This window comes from Mustela putorius, unplaced genomic scaffold, assembly GCF_011764305.1.
Source record: "Mustela putorius furo isolate JIRA1106 unplaced genomic scaffold, ASM1176430v1.1 tig00000228_pilon_pilon_pilon, whole genome shotgun sequence".
Lineage (NCBI taxonomy): Eukaryota > Metazoa > Chordata > Mammalia > Carnivora > Mustelidae > Mustela > Mustela putorius.
In genome coordinates, this window is record NW_025421322.1 from 2,227,424 (window position 1) to 2,242,930 (window position 15,507).

Below are 15,507 nucleotides of genomic sequence, written 5' to 3' on the forward strand. Positions count from 1 at the left end.
TCTAGCTTCAACCTGTTCTTCCTGTTTTTGTCACTACAGGAGAAAAAAAAACCTTGCCCCCAAATTTGGAATGTTTGAATAAATCATTCATTCGGTAAACATTTAAGGAATGCCTCCTGTGTATTGAGCCCTGGGGCTACCTTATTGGAAATAAAAGTACAGGTTCCTAGGAAGATCTGAAAGTCAATCCTCATTTATTTACAGAAGTTGTTTGTTATTTTTTTTAACCTGCCATATTTCTTACATGAAAGATTTTCTAGTCTGGAATAGTAAAAGACCAAATGAGCTTAAGCTACAGGAGAAATTTTGGTAGCAGAGTTACTACTGGAAAACTTTGGGAAGGGCTTTGTGAATAAGGTTACGCAATCTTTCCTTCAGGCTTAAAATGTGACATATTTTCATGTGACTGCATTTATACACTGTCTTGAGGGCAGAGGGCAATGTCTTAGGTTACTCCTCACAGTTTCTTCTGAGTCAATATACGTCTCCAAAAGAGGCAGAGCTGAGGAAGGGAGTGTGAATGATTGATTGAGATACCTGTTGGACTTCCCGATAACTTTTGGGGCGGGGATGATAAACAAGGTTGCCCCCCCCCCCATTTTTTCCCACAGTGCAGCAACCAGCTGCAATCTTCCAGGAGAATGTTAGTCTAGCAGAGCTGGGTCATGTCAGTTCCCTAAAACTAAAGGATTTTTTGGGAAACAAAGCACAGGCAGGGCAGTTCTGGGTTACACTGGCCTTCTATAGATTTTCAAGACCTTTTCAAGGAGAGGGAAGCCACAGAGCTTCAGGGCCTCCATTCCCATTGTTATGCTCTGAGGGGTTGCTTTCACACACTTCCTGACTCCCTGAGAATGATGCCCCCTGGAATTCTGCAAGGGGGTGGTCTTGGCCCAGGGATAGTGGGGATGAGCTCCTTGTGAAAGAGCTGATGCTGAGGAAATACAGAAAGCTCACTGCTCTCCCAGCAGAGGGACAGTTAAGGGGGTCTAAGCACTCTTTGTGGGAAGCTAGGCCATGGCTCCACTTACCTCAACCTAGAAGCACATTAGAGAGGCACTTTATATTCCAGAAACCAAGGGAGCTGAGACAGTTCCACCATCCTCTCTTATCTGCTCAGACCCCAGGTTCTCCTTTCCTACAGATAAACCCAGCCCTGAGATGGTCCTTCTAATCTCTGTTTATCAGCACAGTGACATTTGCACTCAGTGGTTAATTCTGCTTTATTTCTCCATCCTGCCATGCTTTATCCCATGGTATACATTATGCCACGAGGTAGTTGCGCCCTCCCCCAGCTGCATCCACCTTAAAATAGACACAGTCACTAAAAATCTGCAGGGCCAGACTAGCAGATCTTGTGCAGCTCAAGTTCATGATGGTGTTTTACAACCAACCAATCACTCAGTTCATTTTAGGTTGACCATGCCCTCCTCTTACTCTCAGGAAGCATTCTCTAATATCATAAGACAGGGAGTATGGGAAAAGTGCTCCTTCAGTTCCAAACCCCAGGGCATTTATGCACTAATAACCTTCCTGCTTTGTGCTTTTCACAAGAACGTAAACCAAAGCAATTAAATTAAATGGAGTTAATGTTGGCATGGTAGCATAAATCAGTTGTCAGGAAATTTAATATTATGGGGTTCACGTTCCTTTCTTGTGAGCTGTCTAATGTCTGCCTAGTATGAATTAAAAATAAGCTAACACTTGGGCCATGGTATGAAAGAGGATTGCAAGAGAAAGAAAGAGTTGCTGACCTTGGATTTAGCAGCAGAGGCAGCCTTGTGATTTGTGGGTGATGCCTGTCTATCGGATGTTTGTGTTTTTGCCGGCCGCAACCTTTTTGATCGGGTTCTCCTGCCCATGGCAGGCAAACACAGGCAAACACAGGTAAGCAGTTTACCTCCACGCTCGACGGTTCCAGAACAGAAAGCAAACAGCCTTGTGTTTAGACTGTACCCACCCAGCTGTGCTCTGAAGAGCAGCCAGATTCTTTACATCACTAACTCTCCCCTTGAAAAGCAGAGGTCTCTTCAACTTTGTTCAGGGACTGAAAGCTGCTTGCAAGATGGGCTTCCAAAGTTCAGATCCTGATGCAGGGAAATCATATGCCAGGTCTGAGGTCCGCGAATCAGAAGAAACAATTTGCTTGGATTTGGATTTGATTTTAATTTGAGGAGTCCAGGGCCTGAAGGCTTTCTGCTGAGTCTGAAACAAAGCCTGAACTCCTCAACCCAGGTCGCTTTTAAGGAATTATAAATTATTTAAAACCTGTATTTTTATTATAATAATTTATTCTCAGTGAAAAGATGCTCTCTCTCTTTCCAACCTTATTTTTGCACCTGACTTCCTAATGAACTGTTAACAAGCATTTATATTAAGAGCTTGTGAAAGCTTTTGAATGATGGAAGATCATTCAGATTTAAATGAGTGATAGTTTAAAATCCCAGGTGCTTGGTTCCTTCCTCCCCCCTCCCTCTCTCTCTCTTCCTCTCTTTCTTTCTTTTTCCTTCCTCTCTCTCTTTCCTTTCCTTCCTTCCTTCTGTTTTCTTTCTTTCTTTCTCTTCCTTCCTTCCTTTTTTTTTTAAAAGATTTTATTTATTTATTTGAGAGAGAGAGAGAGAGTGAGAGAGAGCATGAGAGGGGAGAGGGTCAGAAGGAGAAGCAGACTCTCCATGGAGCTGAGAGCCTAATGCAGGACTCGATCCTAAGACTCTGGGGTCATGACCTGAATGGAAGGCAGTTGCTTAACCAACTAAGCCACCCAGGCACCTGCTTGCTTCCTTCCTTCCTTCCTCTCTCTCTCTCTCTTTCTTTCGTTCGTTCGTTCGTTCGTTCTTTCTTCCAGGATAGGGCACCAAAACTTCCTGGAGAGATTCTTACAAGGGGAAAAGAAATGGAATGTATAACAATCGTTTCATTGGCACGAGGAAAGCCTTGCTAAAGTCTTGGTGAGTAGAGGAGACCCATTGTATTGGTTCAGAGGAATGTTTTGCTCTGTATCGGTTAGGAGAAATGTGGGAAGACGTTCAGTCATGGTACAGTGTAAAGAGGTTATCCTTGTCACTCTTTTGATCTGCTTTAGGAGATTAAACAGAATTGCTCCTCTTTCTAAGCTTTCTCGTATTCTTCCCCAGATAAACTCAAGTTTCTCAGTTTCGATTCTAGAGAGCACAGTCCCCTCTCCTTACTCCTCTGGTTTAATCTAAAAAATCCAGTAGGATATTCCTATAGTTTTCTTCAGCTTAGTTCAGAGCATGGCTTTTTGCCAATTCTGTCTCTCTGAATCACACTTAATTTTCTCCCTAAGTGTTTTAATACAGTAGAGCTTCAGTTGAAAATGTACGTTCACTATATTCTCTTATTTTCAGGAGTGTGTATTTAAGCACATGCGTGAGTTATGCTCAAATACAATTACTTGTGCTTCCTTCAAACCGAAAAAAGCCGGTAAAGAGTTCAGTATTCAGTGGATCTATGTCCCGGAAGTAAGTTTCTTTGCAAATTGCTTTACTTTAAAAATGGGCTTTTCTGTGTGTGTGTGTGTGTGTGTGTGTGTCTATGTTTTTGTTTGGGGGACTGTGTTCAATCAGGTAATATATCAAGAAACATCCCCAGCTGGAACAGTCCGAAACCAAGAGGAGAGAAGCTTATCCGCCTGAACCTCCCTATTAGGAGATCAGGAAGGTGATACAGGTTTCCTGACATATATTCAGAAACTGTAAGTGTTTCTATCATAGTAGAAATATACCAGGAAAATACAGTGTCATCTTCTCTCCTTAAAATCCCTCAGCTTCACATGAGCCCAAGATCAAGGAATCAAACACATAGAAAGTTACAGAGTCAAGAAAGACACATGTTTCTTTTAGCCCAGTGAATGGCTAGCAACTAGAACTCCTTACATCTTCAATAAGTGAGGAATTAAAAGAGTATTGTTACCTTTCTTTTTTCTCTAGAGTCATTTTTTGGGGAAATACTAAAATGCTAATCCTGTTCATCTGTGCAGAGTCTCTTTGGAGTAAAGAATTGATCTTTCCTGCCAGCTCCTCTATAGAATGAAGTCCATAGAATTGCTATTTCAGAAGTTTAATCTTTGGTTATTTCTAAATAAATCAAAGTTTCACAAACACTATTACCAAAAAATTCTATCTCTGGTAACAAGGATGATTTTCTTTGGAGATTTTTAGTTTTATACCATCTGTTTAGCCGAAGGCATAATTTGCACACGCCCATTTCCCAGTGTTTAGATGGAAAGCCTTCATTGTGCTTCTGGTTCTCCCAGAGATGAGTTTTCAGGTCTGCAGAATGAAGAGGACAGTGCCAGCTCCCTTCACGGGAGCACCAACAGATGTGTCATTTCACTGCCTGGCAAAGGGTAGGAATGGAGATAGTTGTAGCTGGCTGGACTCCAAGATAAGGAAAGAATTCTGATGAGCTATTGGAATGTTGGGCAGATTTGTATCACCTTGGACCTGGGTCTGTCAACACTGCTGGGAGGAGGGAGAAGTTTGTCCCACAGAGAGGTATTCATGGGGCAAAGAAGGACATCAGTGTGTTAAGTCTTACAACCTTCCTTTGCATCAGCTCCCTTGGCAGGTGGTCCCCTTGCAGGTGGCGGAGGGACGGGAGGAAACCCAAGAATGTTCTCCACTTCTTCTGTCAGCAGCTGGGTGCATACCAAAGGCCACGTTGACCTTTCATCAGACACACATGTAGGCCTCTAGCCTCTTTTACCCTCTTCCCCACAAAGGATGTTGTGAAGCAAAGATCACGTTACTGGGTAAGAGGACCTGACTTGCCCTTAGCGTATTGCAGGGATCAAGGCCATTCACTAAAGTTCAGCAATGCCGGTCTGGCCTTTTTGCTTTATAGCCATGCTAGGTTCCGACAGGAAATGGGTAAAATGGTTTCATTTCTCTCTTTTTTCTTCTTTAACTTTTCAATTGCACCGCAAAGGACAAGTTTGTTTCCTTCTTATCCAAAGAAGTTTTGGCAGAAATGAAGTTTTAGTCTTACATTTTTATGGTAGCCCTGGATATATTGGGGTTGTTGGTACAACCCCACTGCTTGCTTGTTTGTTTTTACTATAGCCCTAGTCTGTCTTTTGCTCTTGTTCTATTTACCAACTTGGAGTGCCAGAGCTCCTGAGCCCTGTACAGCTCCTGTGAACACCTAAGGTGGGTGACGCTTGGCCTTTGGAGTAGGAACAGACATAGGAAGAATGCACAGGGGCTGCCATAGGCTTAGCTTGCTCTGGTACACCCTCCATTTCTTTGCCTGGAATCCCTACTTGAAGCGCCCACAGCTATCCCTTAGCTTGGTATTGTTGAGCTCTAGGACTAACAAGACAGTAGTCTGACTATCTCGAACTTTTAGGACTGCTGCTCTCTCCATATACCCTATTTCTCTCATCTCCAAAAAGAGTTCTGAAGGAAAAATTGCTCCAAATAGAAGTTACCTAATTTGACAGGGTTGAGAGAAGAGGGCCAGATTACATCTTGGGATGCTGAAAGATTTGAGTAGAACATGCTCTAGTGAACCAAGATCCCCCTGGTGTGAGTTTAGTCCTCTTGCCCTGAATGATATTTATGGATCTTTGTGGACTCTTTCCCTCTAGCCAATCAGTAACTTCCCCAGGGGGAAACTCAAAATCTTTTCTTCTGGATTTCCTATGTAACAATCTCTAACACTGAGCTCCTAAACTCAGTGTTTGTTTCTTTTCTAAAAAATTATTTTTAAATAAAAAAAAAAATTTCAAACATACTAGAAAACCACAAAAAAATCAGAAAAAGACAAGCATGTATATCTTCACTCTGCATATTGAACAGATATTAACAATTAGCTATATTTGCTTCAGATTCCTCCTTAATAAAGAAAAGAAGCAAGGGAGGAAGGAAGGCCGGCAGGTAAACAAAATAATATAGATATAGTTAAAGTTCTACCCGTATCTTCCGGTATCTTCCTATAGAATTCACTTATTGAAGACTGTATATATCACTGGTAAGCCTCTTTTGATTGTTTTTATTACACATGCCATAAATAAATTAGGTTATTGATTTTTAGTGTTAAATTTTTAAACAAGTAGTATCATAAGAAGTATGCCCTTTTGCAACTGGATTGATTTAATTCAACATTATTATTATACTTTTAAAGACTTATCCATGTTGGGATATCTAGCTTTAGTTCATCTGTTTTAACTGTATCAACTAATCAGTTTACTAAATGTCATCATTGCTCTAAATACCACTTAATAATACAAAACCGGTTATGTTCTTTCCCTGCTCTTCACAACTTGGCTCCAACCTGCCTTTTCAGTCATCACGAATTACTTCATGGTCATGCTTTTCAAAAAAACTCATTAGTTTATCTGATAAAGTAGTTGTACTTTGACCCCGGTGAGTATAAATGGCCTTACAAGCAGCCTCTTCCAGGTTAAAGAGTTCATTTGAGACACCAGGTTTTCGTTCAGTGACCCTTCCAGCATCTAGGATAGTACTTGATTCTTAATAGATAAAAAATAATACTTGTTGCACAAATGTCTGCTCACATCACAAGAGATGTTTGTGGAATAAGGGTTAAATGCTGTGATTCTGAATGCATACAAGAGGGCATTGAGGCCTTTCTGAAAATATTTTCACTGTTCTCCAGCAACCACTGGTTTCTTCCCAACTGGTTTATCCCACAAAAATTGCCACAACAGATTAAAGAGATTATTTCGTCAGCTCTCAGATTGTAGACTCCTGCACGGCTCAGTGAGGCCCACTGGGTGTTTGCAAAGAACCACCAAAAGCTCTTGCCACAGAGAACTGTTGATCTGAAAGGTCTGGCAGATGTTGTGTTCTTTTGCTATCTGTCTCTTGAAAGTAGCTCAATTTCTCTTTGACTTGGCCTCAGTACGGTCACAGGTACCAACTTTGGTGAGAAACGCCAAGTGTGTAGCCCCAGTCAAAGGAGATGATTTTTTCCTTTGCTGTTATTGGCATCCCCAGGCCAGTTTGTTCTTCTGCTTCTAAGTGGCTGCACCCTCTGGAAGGTATGATTGAGGGGGCCAAGGTGAAATGGAAAGTGGTTCTGTAAGGTCAGCAAAAGCTTCTTGTGGACTTTTGTCAACTGTATTTATGCAACAATTATTTACAGAATAACCAATTGACAAGATGTTGTTTCTGCCTTTAAGTTGCTTCTGATTCAGTGGAGGAGACAGAAAGCTGGGGTTTTCAAGCCATTAGCTAAATGTGAAAACAGGCAGAGAAAGCACAGCGTGGTATAAAAGCACTTAGGAGGGGCTCCAACCTGCTCTGAGGTGTGGTGGTCAGCAAAGGCTTCCTGGGAGAAGTCAGTATTTTGGATTAAAACTGACATCATAAGGGTGGGAGAATTTTAGCTAATGTCTTTCTACTGACCACACTTTGCTACCCAATAGCAGTGATAGCAATGTGGTGGTGGTGGTAATGATGATAATAGAGAAGGACAAGACTGGCTTCATAGCCAGATACTCTAGTTTCAAATCCTTGCTCTTCTCATTCTTAGCTGTGGCCAGGAGATGGACAAGTGATTCTGAGCAGATCCCTCGGCCTCACTGTGCCTCATCTGTAAAGTGTATCTCCAGAGTGTGATGGTTATGGAAAATGTTCATCAGGAACCCACACAATGCCTAGCACATAGGAGGCATTCAGTAAGAAATTGGTCAGAAGTGGAGGGGGAGGGAACTATTGAAATGAACATTCAGTAAAAAAGCAACAGGAGCATGAAGAGAAGGTAGCATAGGTGTCATTAGTGGATATGGAGGGAAGAACTCTTAATATGAGGCCAGAGACCTAAGTTCTCAGCCAACTTCTGTGGAGCTGAGTGCCCTGGGGGCTGAACTCTCTGGCATCCTCTGGGCACCTCCCATCGTTGCAGAGAGGTGTTTTTTAAGTAATTAAGTGAGAGGAATCATAATAAGTGATCTAGGATTAAGGACAACAGAGAGATTTCTGTGCGATGCAGTGACATGGGAAGCCTGTGGAGAAGGGCCTCGACTGGGTACTGAAGGTCAGGTAGACTTTAGGCCAGAAGAGCCAAGTGAAGAGGGCATTCCAGATGGGGCACAATGGAGCAAAAAGGCCAAGTCCCATATCAGTTATGTCAGCAGCTTCCTTCATCTTCTCACCTCTGGGGCAGCCTTCCTTCTAGAGGAGAATGGATAATACAAAGGTTTTGACCTTGACTCAGAAGTTTGTTTCTTTGATAGTCAGGGCTGATGCTGGTAAAATGTTAAGTCATTGAAGTTCATCTGCATTATCATTCATTTTCCTGTCAGCAGCCCACCTTTGTTTGCCAGTGCCTTCCTGTCAGCTCAGCTAAACAAGCCCCCCACTCCCACCTCACTTTGCCTGCAGAATGTGCTGTTTATAGCAGTCTTTTTCTGGCTCTTCTCCACACTCCCGAAATCTATATATAGATTAACTATCTGTAATTGTAATAGGTCAAAGCTTAAAGAGAGCTTAGAGTTCATTATTAGAACTCCCCCTTATTTTTTATGAAGGAACATGTCCAAGGATAAGCATTTAGGGACAGAGTGAGATCTCTGTGATCACCAATTATGTTCTTTTCCTTCCACTATGTGTCCGGCATGTTCCTCTACCATGCATTCAGATTAGAGCATTCATACCTATGTATTAATCAGGAACCGTTGGAGTTTTAGTTTTCAGAAATGTAGTGAAACTGGTTTAATAAGAAGGAAATGTCTTCTCTTATATTACTGAAGGGTTTGGTGGGGCTGAATCCAGGTTTTTAGAAGATGTCAGGTGTTTGCATCTCCATCACAAAGCTCTGCTTTTCTCAGTATGATTCATTCTCGGGCAAATGGCCTACAAGTAGTGTCCAAAAGGCCTTTATAACACTCTGGACTTATATCCTGCCATCTTAGCATTCCAAGAGAAATAGAGAAATTTTTTTCTGGCAAAAGTTTTAAATAGGACTTTGATTAGTTTGACTGGAGTCATTTGTCTGCTTTCATTGTGGTAGGACATTTTAGATGTGTGATTGTCTAGGACTCGGTAGGATAATCACTCCTAGAACCATGAATCATGGTTAGTCTCATCCAAAGCTTGGACTGAGAGTGAGAAAGAGGTGGTTCACAAGAGGAAACCAGGTTTCTGTTTGCAAAAGAAGAGGACATGGATATCAGGCTACTATGTGTACCACACATGACCACCCACACATGACCACACATCATCCTCACACAACCAACCACACACTGATAACAGTTTAAGGTATTATAGCGATGACAGCATTTTCCTCTTGTAAAGTACTGTCATAGTTGTAATACATATTACATGGGAATTTTGTATATCATGGAAAGGCCAGTGGTGGGGCAAGGGGTGGAGAAGGTGGTGATTTTGGATTTTAGGATTTTTCAGGCTCTCCCAAGTCATAGCGCAGAGTAATTGTCTACCCTGTCCACTTATAAATCTTATTCTGATGGTCTTCTAGGAAATCAGCTTGGGATGCAAAGGTCTCCATTGGTTAACCACATGTGGATAATTGAAAGTGGATACTATTTAACTGTCTTCCCAACTGTGCATCCTAGTTTGTCCTCCCTCTTTTCTTTTCATGTACTGCTTACCTCACTCATGAGCACAACAGCCTATGTGTAGGAGCCCAAGGCAAGTCGTGAACATTAGGATGGGAAATTATAACTTTGTGTGGTGGCTGTATTCTTTCTCTTCTTTCCATGGGCTTGTTTGTGTAGTTGTCATGGGCTTGGAGAAAACTCAGGGCTTGTTGCAGTGAAGTGCTACATTCTCTCACCCTCATATAGTGAGGCCATGCAGTGCAGTGGTTACATATTAGAAGGAGGGAGGAGTGGTGGTGGGGAGTCAGAAGGTAGCATCATTCCGTGTGGTGGGACTAAAATAATTTTTCTGGAATGAATTAAATGGAATTTTTGCCTAAAGTCTTTTAGAAATCATTTTCAAGTTTGTTTTAATTTCTAATGTTCTCTTATATGATTTCTGACTCATTTGCTTAATGGTTTCATTTGTGTTTAAAAAAGGAACACCAACCCTTCTTTATTTACCTTCCCTGATGCTTTTCAAATACCGCACAATTCTGTAAAGCCATGAGAGAGACAGAGGGGGCCAACATTAAACATTCATTTTCTTTACTCTGGCAAAGAATTCTTGAGATAATTCTGTGCAGAGGAACCAGTGCAGGTCTCTGATAGTTGTACTTAATGCCAGTTAACTCACTCACAAAATCTCTTGCCTGACAACAATTAGTAGAAATACAATAAACAATCTAAATGCACCAAAGATCTCAGAGAGACCTTTAGAAAATACTTCAGAGCATTCAGAGCATTTAGAAACATCAGAAATTAAAAAAAAGAAAGAAAGAAAGTAAGAAACATCAGAAATTTGAAAAATGAAACATGCCCACATATAAGCATGGGGCGGGGAAGAAAATATACTCTGATTTTTTCTGTCACCATTACATTGCTAGCCCCTAGCAAAGTATGTGATGAACCAATGTCTTCATCTTTACCTGGGTTCTTGAATTATACATGGCTTAGAAGAAACAAATGGCCAACAGACACATGAAAAACTGTTCATCATCATTAGCCATCAAGGAAATTCAAATCAAAACCACAGTGAGATACCACCTTAAAGCAGTTAGATTGGCAAAAATCGACAAAGCAAGAAGCAACAAATGTTGAAGAGGTTGTGGAGAAGGGGGAACCCTCTTACACTGTTGGTGGGAATGCAAGGTGATAATAGCCATTTTGGAAAGCAGTATGGAGGTTCCTCAAAAAGTTAAAAATAGAGCTACCCTATGACCAGTAATTGTACTACTGGGGACTTACCCCAAAGATACATCTATAGTAAAAAGAAGGGCTACATGCACCCCAATGTTCATAGCAGCAATGTGGAAAGAGCCGAGATGCCTTTCAGCAGATGAATGGATAAAGAAGATGTGGTCCATATATACAGTGGAATATTACTCAGCCATCAGAAAAAATGAATACCCAACTTTTGCATCAACACGGATGGAACTAGAGGAGATTATGCTAAATGAAATAAGCCAAGCAGAGAAAGTTGATTATCATATGGTTTTACTTGTTTGTGGAACATAAGTAATAGCATGGAGAGCATTAAGAGAAGGAAAGGAAAAATAAAGGCAGAGGGGGAGAATCAGAGGTAGAGATGAATCATGAGAGACTGTTGACTCTGGGAAACCAACTGAGGGTTTTAGACGGACAGGGAGTGGGGGGGGATGGTTTAGCCTGGTGATAGGTAGTAAGAAGGGCACGTATTGCATGGAGCACTGGGTGTTATACGCAAACAATGAATCATGAAAACTACATCAGAAACTAATGTTGTACTGTATGGTGACTAACATAACAATGAAAAATAAAGCTATTACAGCAAATAAAACAGGGTGATCTATTTTGTATTGTCCTATTTATGGGTCTAGCAGCATGTGGTTTCTTTTTTCCCTCTCTCCCTCCCTTCCTTCTTCTTTCCTTGGCTCCCTCATCCCCATTCTTCCTTCTACCTTCCCGTATTTAATGAACCCCCTACTCTGCATTAGTATCCCTTATGATACAGAAGTGAGAAAACTTAACTCTTGTTTTCCGAAGAGCTTACAGTTTAATGAGAGACACATACAAATAAAGGGGCAATTTCAATACAGTATTAACAATATTATGATAGAGAAAGTACATGGCATCTATGGGCCATTTAAGAAGGAGAAAACTTGAAAACAACCCAAACTCAAGGAATTATAAAAGGCTTCTCAGACAAAGTGACATGTTTCAAAGGACAATTTGACTTAGCCGGACCTGTTTTTATGGCTGAGTGGAGCAGATGCAGGGAGTCTGGGACTAGATTTAATTCACCTATTGGGGTGAGATAGGTGTTGTTGTCCACCTCTTCACCCCAGTTTCAGATGCTCAGATAGAGTCCAGTTCAGCAGTCAAAGGGTTTGATGATGCAGATCATAGTCCAGAGAAGCGTCTAGGCCCTGGATACCAGAAGGGGAGATAGTAGTACTGGAGGTCTGTCAGACCTTAGGAGACACACTTGTATGAGCACAGTCAGGTACAGTTCTCACGCTCAGACCCCATGGCATAGCTCAGCCCACAGAGGACCAGGGGCCTCTGCCATGGGTACACTGTACAGGTCAGAAATCAGGCTGACAGACCAGCTGTTGCCCACGTTTGTATCATGGGGGACCACCACTCCCTATATCTCTGGGAAGCCTCTGTGGAGCTACTGTAGTAGTACTTACTTTTTCCCTGTTATTACTTAACTTCATAGATGCTAACCTTGCTTCTGAGAAATCCTTTAAACTTAAAGTTCACTGAATTGCAGTGTCAGCCTTCCTTATCAGCACATACTGTGTGCCTGGCACTGTGCTGGGCATTGGGTATTCAGTCCTTTCAGCTTCCCAGCTTTACGTTTTAAAAAATTATTTTGGGGGGTACTCTTAAAACTTGTTTTGCCCAAATAATACATGAATACTTGCCTCTTAGAAATAAGTTATACAGTACAGAACTATAAAGGCCAAAACATTAGTGTTTCTTTCTAGCTTCTTTCACTAGTGTTCTAGTGTTAACCATTGGTAATCTTTCTTGTATATATTTCTTGTCCTTCTATGCTTGTATATCCACATTTAATTTCATCGGTTGGGGTCTTGGCAGAAAATAGATGGTGCATTTAAATGAGGATAATTTAAGTTGAATTTGGTAAAGGGACCATTTATAAAGTGTAGGGAGAATGGAGGGAAGCCATGAGAGATCATGTATATTACCCTGAGACCTGAGAGGGCACAGAGAGGGAGTGGAAACCTGGACACAGAAAAGGTCTTGTAGAAAGGACCCTCTGATGGCACTGAGACTTTTGGTGGAAGGCTGCAGCCAGTCCTCAGGGACCAGGAGATGTAGCTGGGAATAAGCACACTGACCTCCCTCTTCTTCCTCTTTCTAATTTCCTGCTGAAGCTCCCCATTGGCTGATCCCATCAGGAAGCTGGGGACATGTGAACTTATTGGTGCAGTCCATCTAGGTCAGCCTCCTTGGCCAGAGAGCGGGGAGGAGGCTGGATGGAGGGGCAAGCAAGAGGTATCCAGTACAAAGAAATACTTCCCTTCTAGTTTTATGAGCTTTGTATTTCTTTGCTAACTTGTTACAGAAATGGAATTACACTATGGCATTTTTCTGTGTATTGCTTTTTTATCAACCTAAACAATTTGTCTTGGGATCTCTTCCTATCAGTCCATATGGATCTAATGATTTTAATAGCCATGCAGTGTTTCATCATATGATATATCAGAATTTTTAAAAAAATTTGTAATGTAAAGAGAATATGTACCACCTCTGTAAATTGTGAAGTGGAATAATGAAACTATCATCTGTAAATTCACCTCTCAACCTAAGATCGCTTAGTCCCATGACCCCCACCTTGGGCTCCTTTCCCGAGCAGTGTCTTTGTGTCCCCTTATCCTGAAAATACTAGCCTGAATTTTTTGTGTTAATCCCTTGATTTTTTTTTAAAGATTTTATTTATTTATTTGACAGAGAGAAATCACAAGTAGATGGAGAGGCAGGCAGAGAGAGAGAGAGGGAAGCAGGCTCCCTGCTGAGCAGAGAGCCCGATGCGGGACTCGATCCCAGGACCCTGAGATCATGACCCGAGCCGAAGGCAGCGGCCTAACCCACTGAGCCACCCAGGCGCCCCTCCCTTGATGTTTTTAAAAATAGTTTTTCCATGTGGGTATCTCTGAACAATATAGTATATCATTTTTCTCTTTAAAAAGCTTTATAGAACTATTTTAATTGTATATAGTCTTTTATAATTAGCCTTTTTTTAAAAACATAGGATCCATTTTGCGGCCTGCAGCTGTGCTTCATTTATTTCACATTTTATAATACTCCACTGTGTGGCTGTGCCACAGCTCGCCTCCCCATTTGACTGTTGATGGACTTTGGGGTTGATTCCAGTTTTTGCTGTTTCAAGCAGTGCTGCTTAAGAACATTTTTTTGTCTGTGTCTCCTGGTGCATACATGCAAGAGTAGCTCTAGGGCATATACCTAGGAGTGGAATTTCTGGGTCACGGGGTTTACACATTTTCGACTTTGCTAGGTAATGCCGAATTGTTTTCAATGGGATTGTGCCAATTTACATTCCCCCCCGAAGTACGTAAGAGTTCTGGTTGTTCCCGGTCCTCCCCCAGTGCTTGGTATTTTCAGATGTCTTAATTTTTACCACTAATATTCCTTTCAGGGATGCCATGTGAACGCTTAATCAAAGTCTGCCTTACCATAATAAATATTTTTAACCTGGCTGTCTTAAAAATGAATTCTGCTTTTCTCTGTAAAAATTGTTTTCCTTCTTCCAACCTGTTTGGTTTGTCTTGTTGTTCCCTGATCACGACACAATCTAAATTTATTTAAAGGTAGTTGATGCATTGAAAACAAATATGCTAAATGGATCTTGAAATTCTTTCTAACTCTAAAAGGAATGCGAATCTGATAGGGCTCCACATGGAAACTGAGGTTCATCAGCTGAAGGTCAGAGCTGGTCCCATATGGAGGAGTTCACTCACAGAGAGGAAAGAGCTAACCAGCAATTCTCCGTGGACCCCTTGTGGCCCATTTACACGAAACTTCTGATCACCACGACTTTGACAACAAACTGAATTGCATGCTCCTTGAAAGGAGTTATGTCTCCCTTTACTTCTCTCTCCCTTTCTTTCCTTCTTTTATGTATTCATTCACTGGCAAGCCAAAAATCTAGTGGAGAATCCAAAGGACTACTAGCATGTAGCTTGCAAATGAGTTGTTGAGGAATGGACAGATGGCTCTGGAATGCTGAGGAGAAAATAACCTCAGTCCATAGGGTGGGTAGGCTTTACCAGGTATTTACTGAATGACTGAATGAGTGAGTGAGTGAATAAAACTAAAGAGTTTTCAGTTCTTCACTCACTGTAATCTAGGAAGAGCTACATGGAGTTGAATTCCCATCAGTTAGCCCTCTTCTTGTCTCTAGAGTTAGTCTTCTTTGGTAATTTAATACTCAGAGCACCTTATAAAATTTCTTGATTGATTTCTTCAGGAGCTAGAAGAAATTCTATCAATTTATTTTACTTAAAAAAAAAAAAATACCTTCTGCATTCTTCCAACCTCTCCATCTTCTTTAACCTAATCTTGGGACCTGGCATTTGCTCCTTATAATGTGCCAGCATGCTTTCTCCTTTTCCATACAAGTAGGAGCTTGTAATCACCCAGTGTTTCTCTGACCTAGAAAAGCCGAGAAATTCACATTAATGAAAACACAGGGACTTACAAAATTGCTCTCAGCCCTCTCCCATAGAAGCATGTCTGGCGCTAGGTAATGAGCTGGCTGGAATGTGGAATGGGTAATGGATGGTGTGCGGAGCTGCCGTTGCAGATAGGGTTATGTAACTTTGAGATCCGGAAGCACATTCAGTGGGGTAGGAGAGAACTGCTTTTAACAAGCTGCTGGATTGGCT

At 41.5% G+C, this 15,507-nt stretch overlaps 1 protein-coding gene across 4 annotated transcripts in view; it reads left to right on the top strand.

Moving 5' to 3' along the window:
* Window positions 1-15,507, top strand: part of CPQ (carboxypeptidase Q) — a 451,562-nt gene that overhangs the window by 251,246 nt on the left and 184,809 nt on the right. For 3 of the 4 annotated variants that reach the window (XM_004768524.3, XM_004768528.3, XM_045077961.1), the window contains exon 6: window positions 3,369-3,482. The exons of the other annotated variant lie outside the window; for it this stretch is intronic. In XM_004768524.3, the coding sequence (XP_004768581.1) occupies window positions 3,369-3,482 (114 nt within the window). The remainder of the gene's footprint in view (window positions 1-3,368; window positions 3,483-15,507) is intronic. 4 annotated transcript variants of the gene reach the window in all.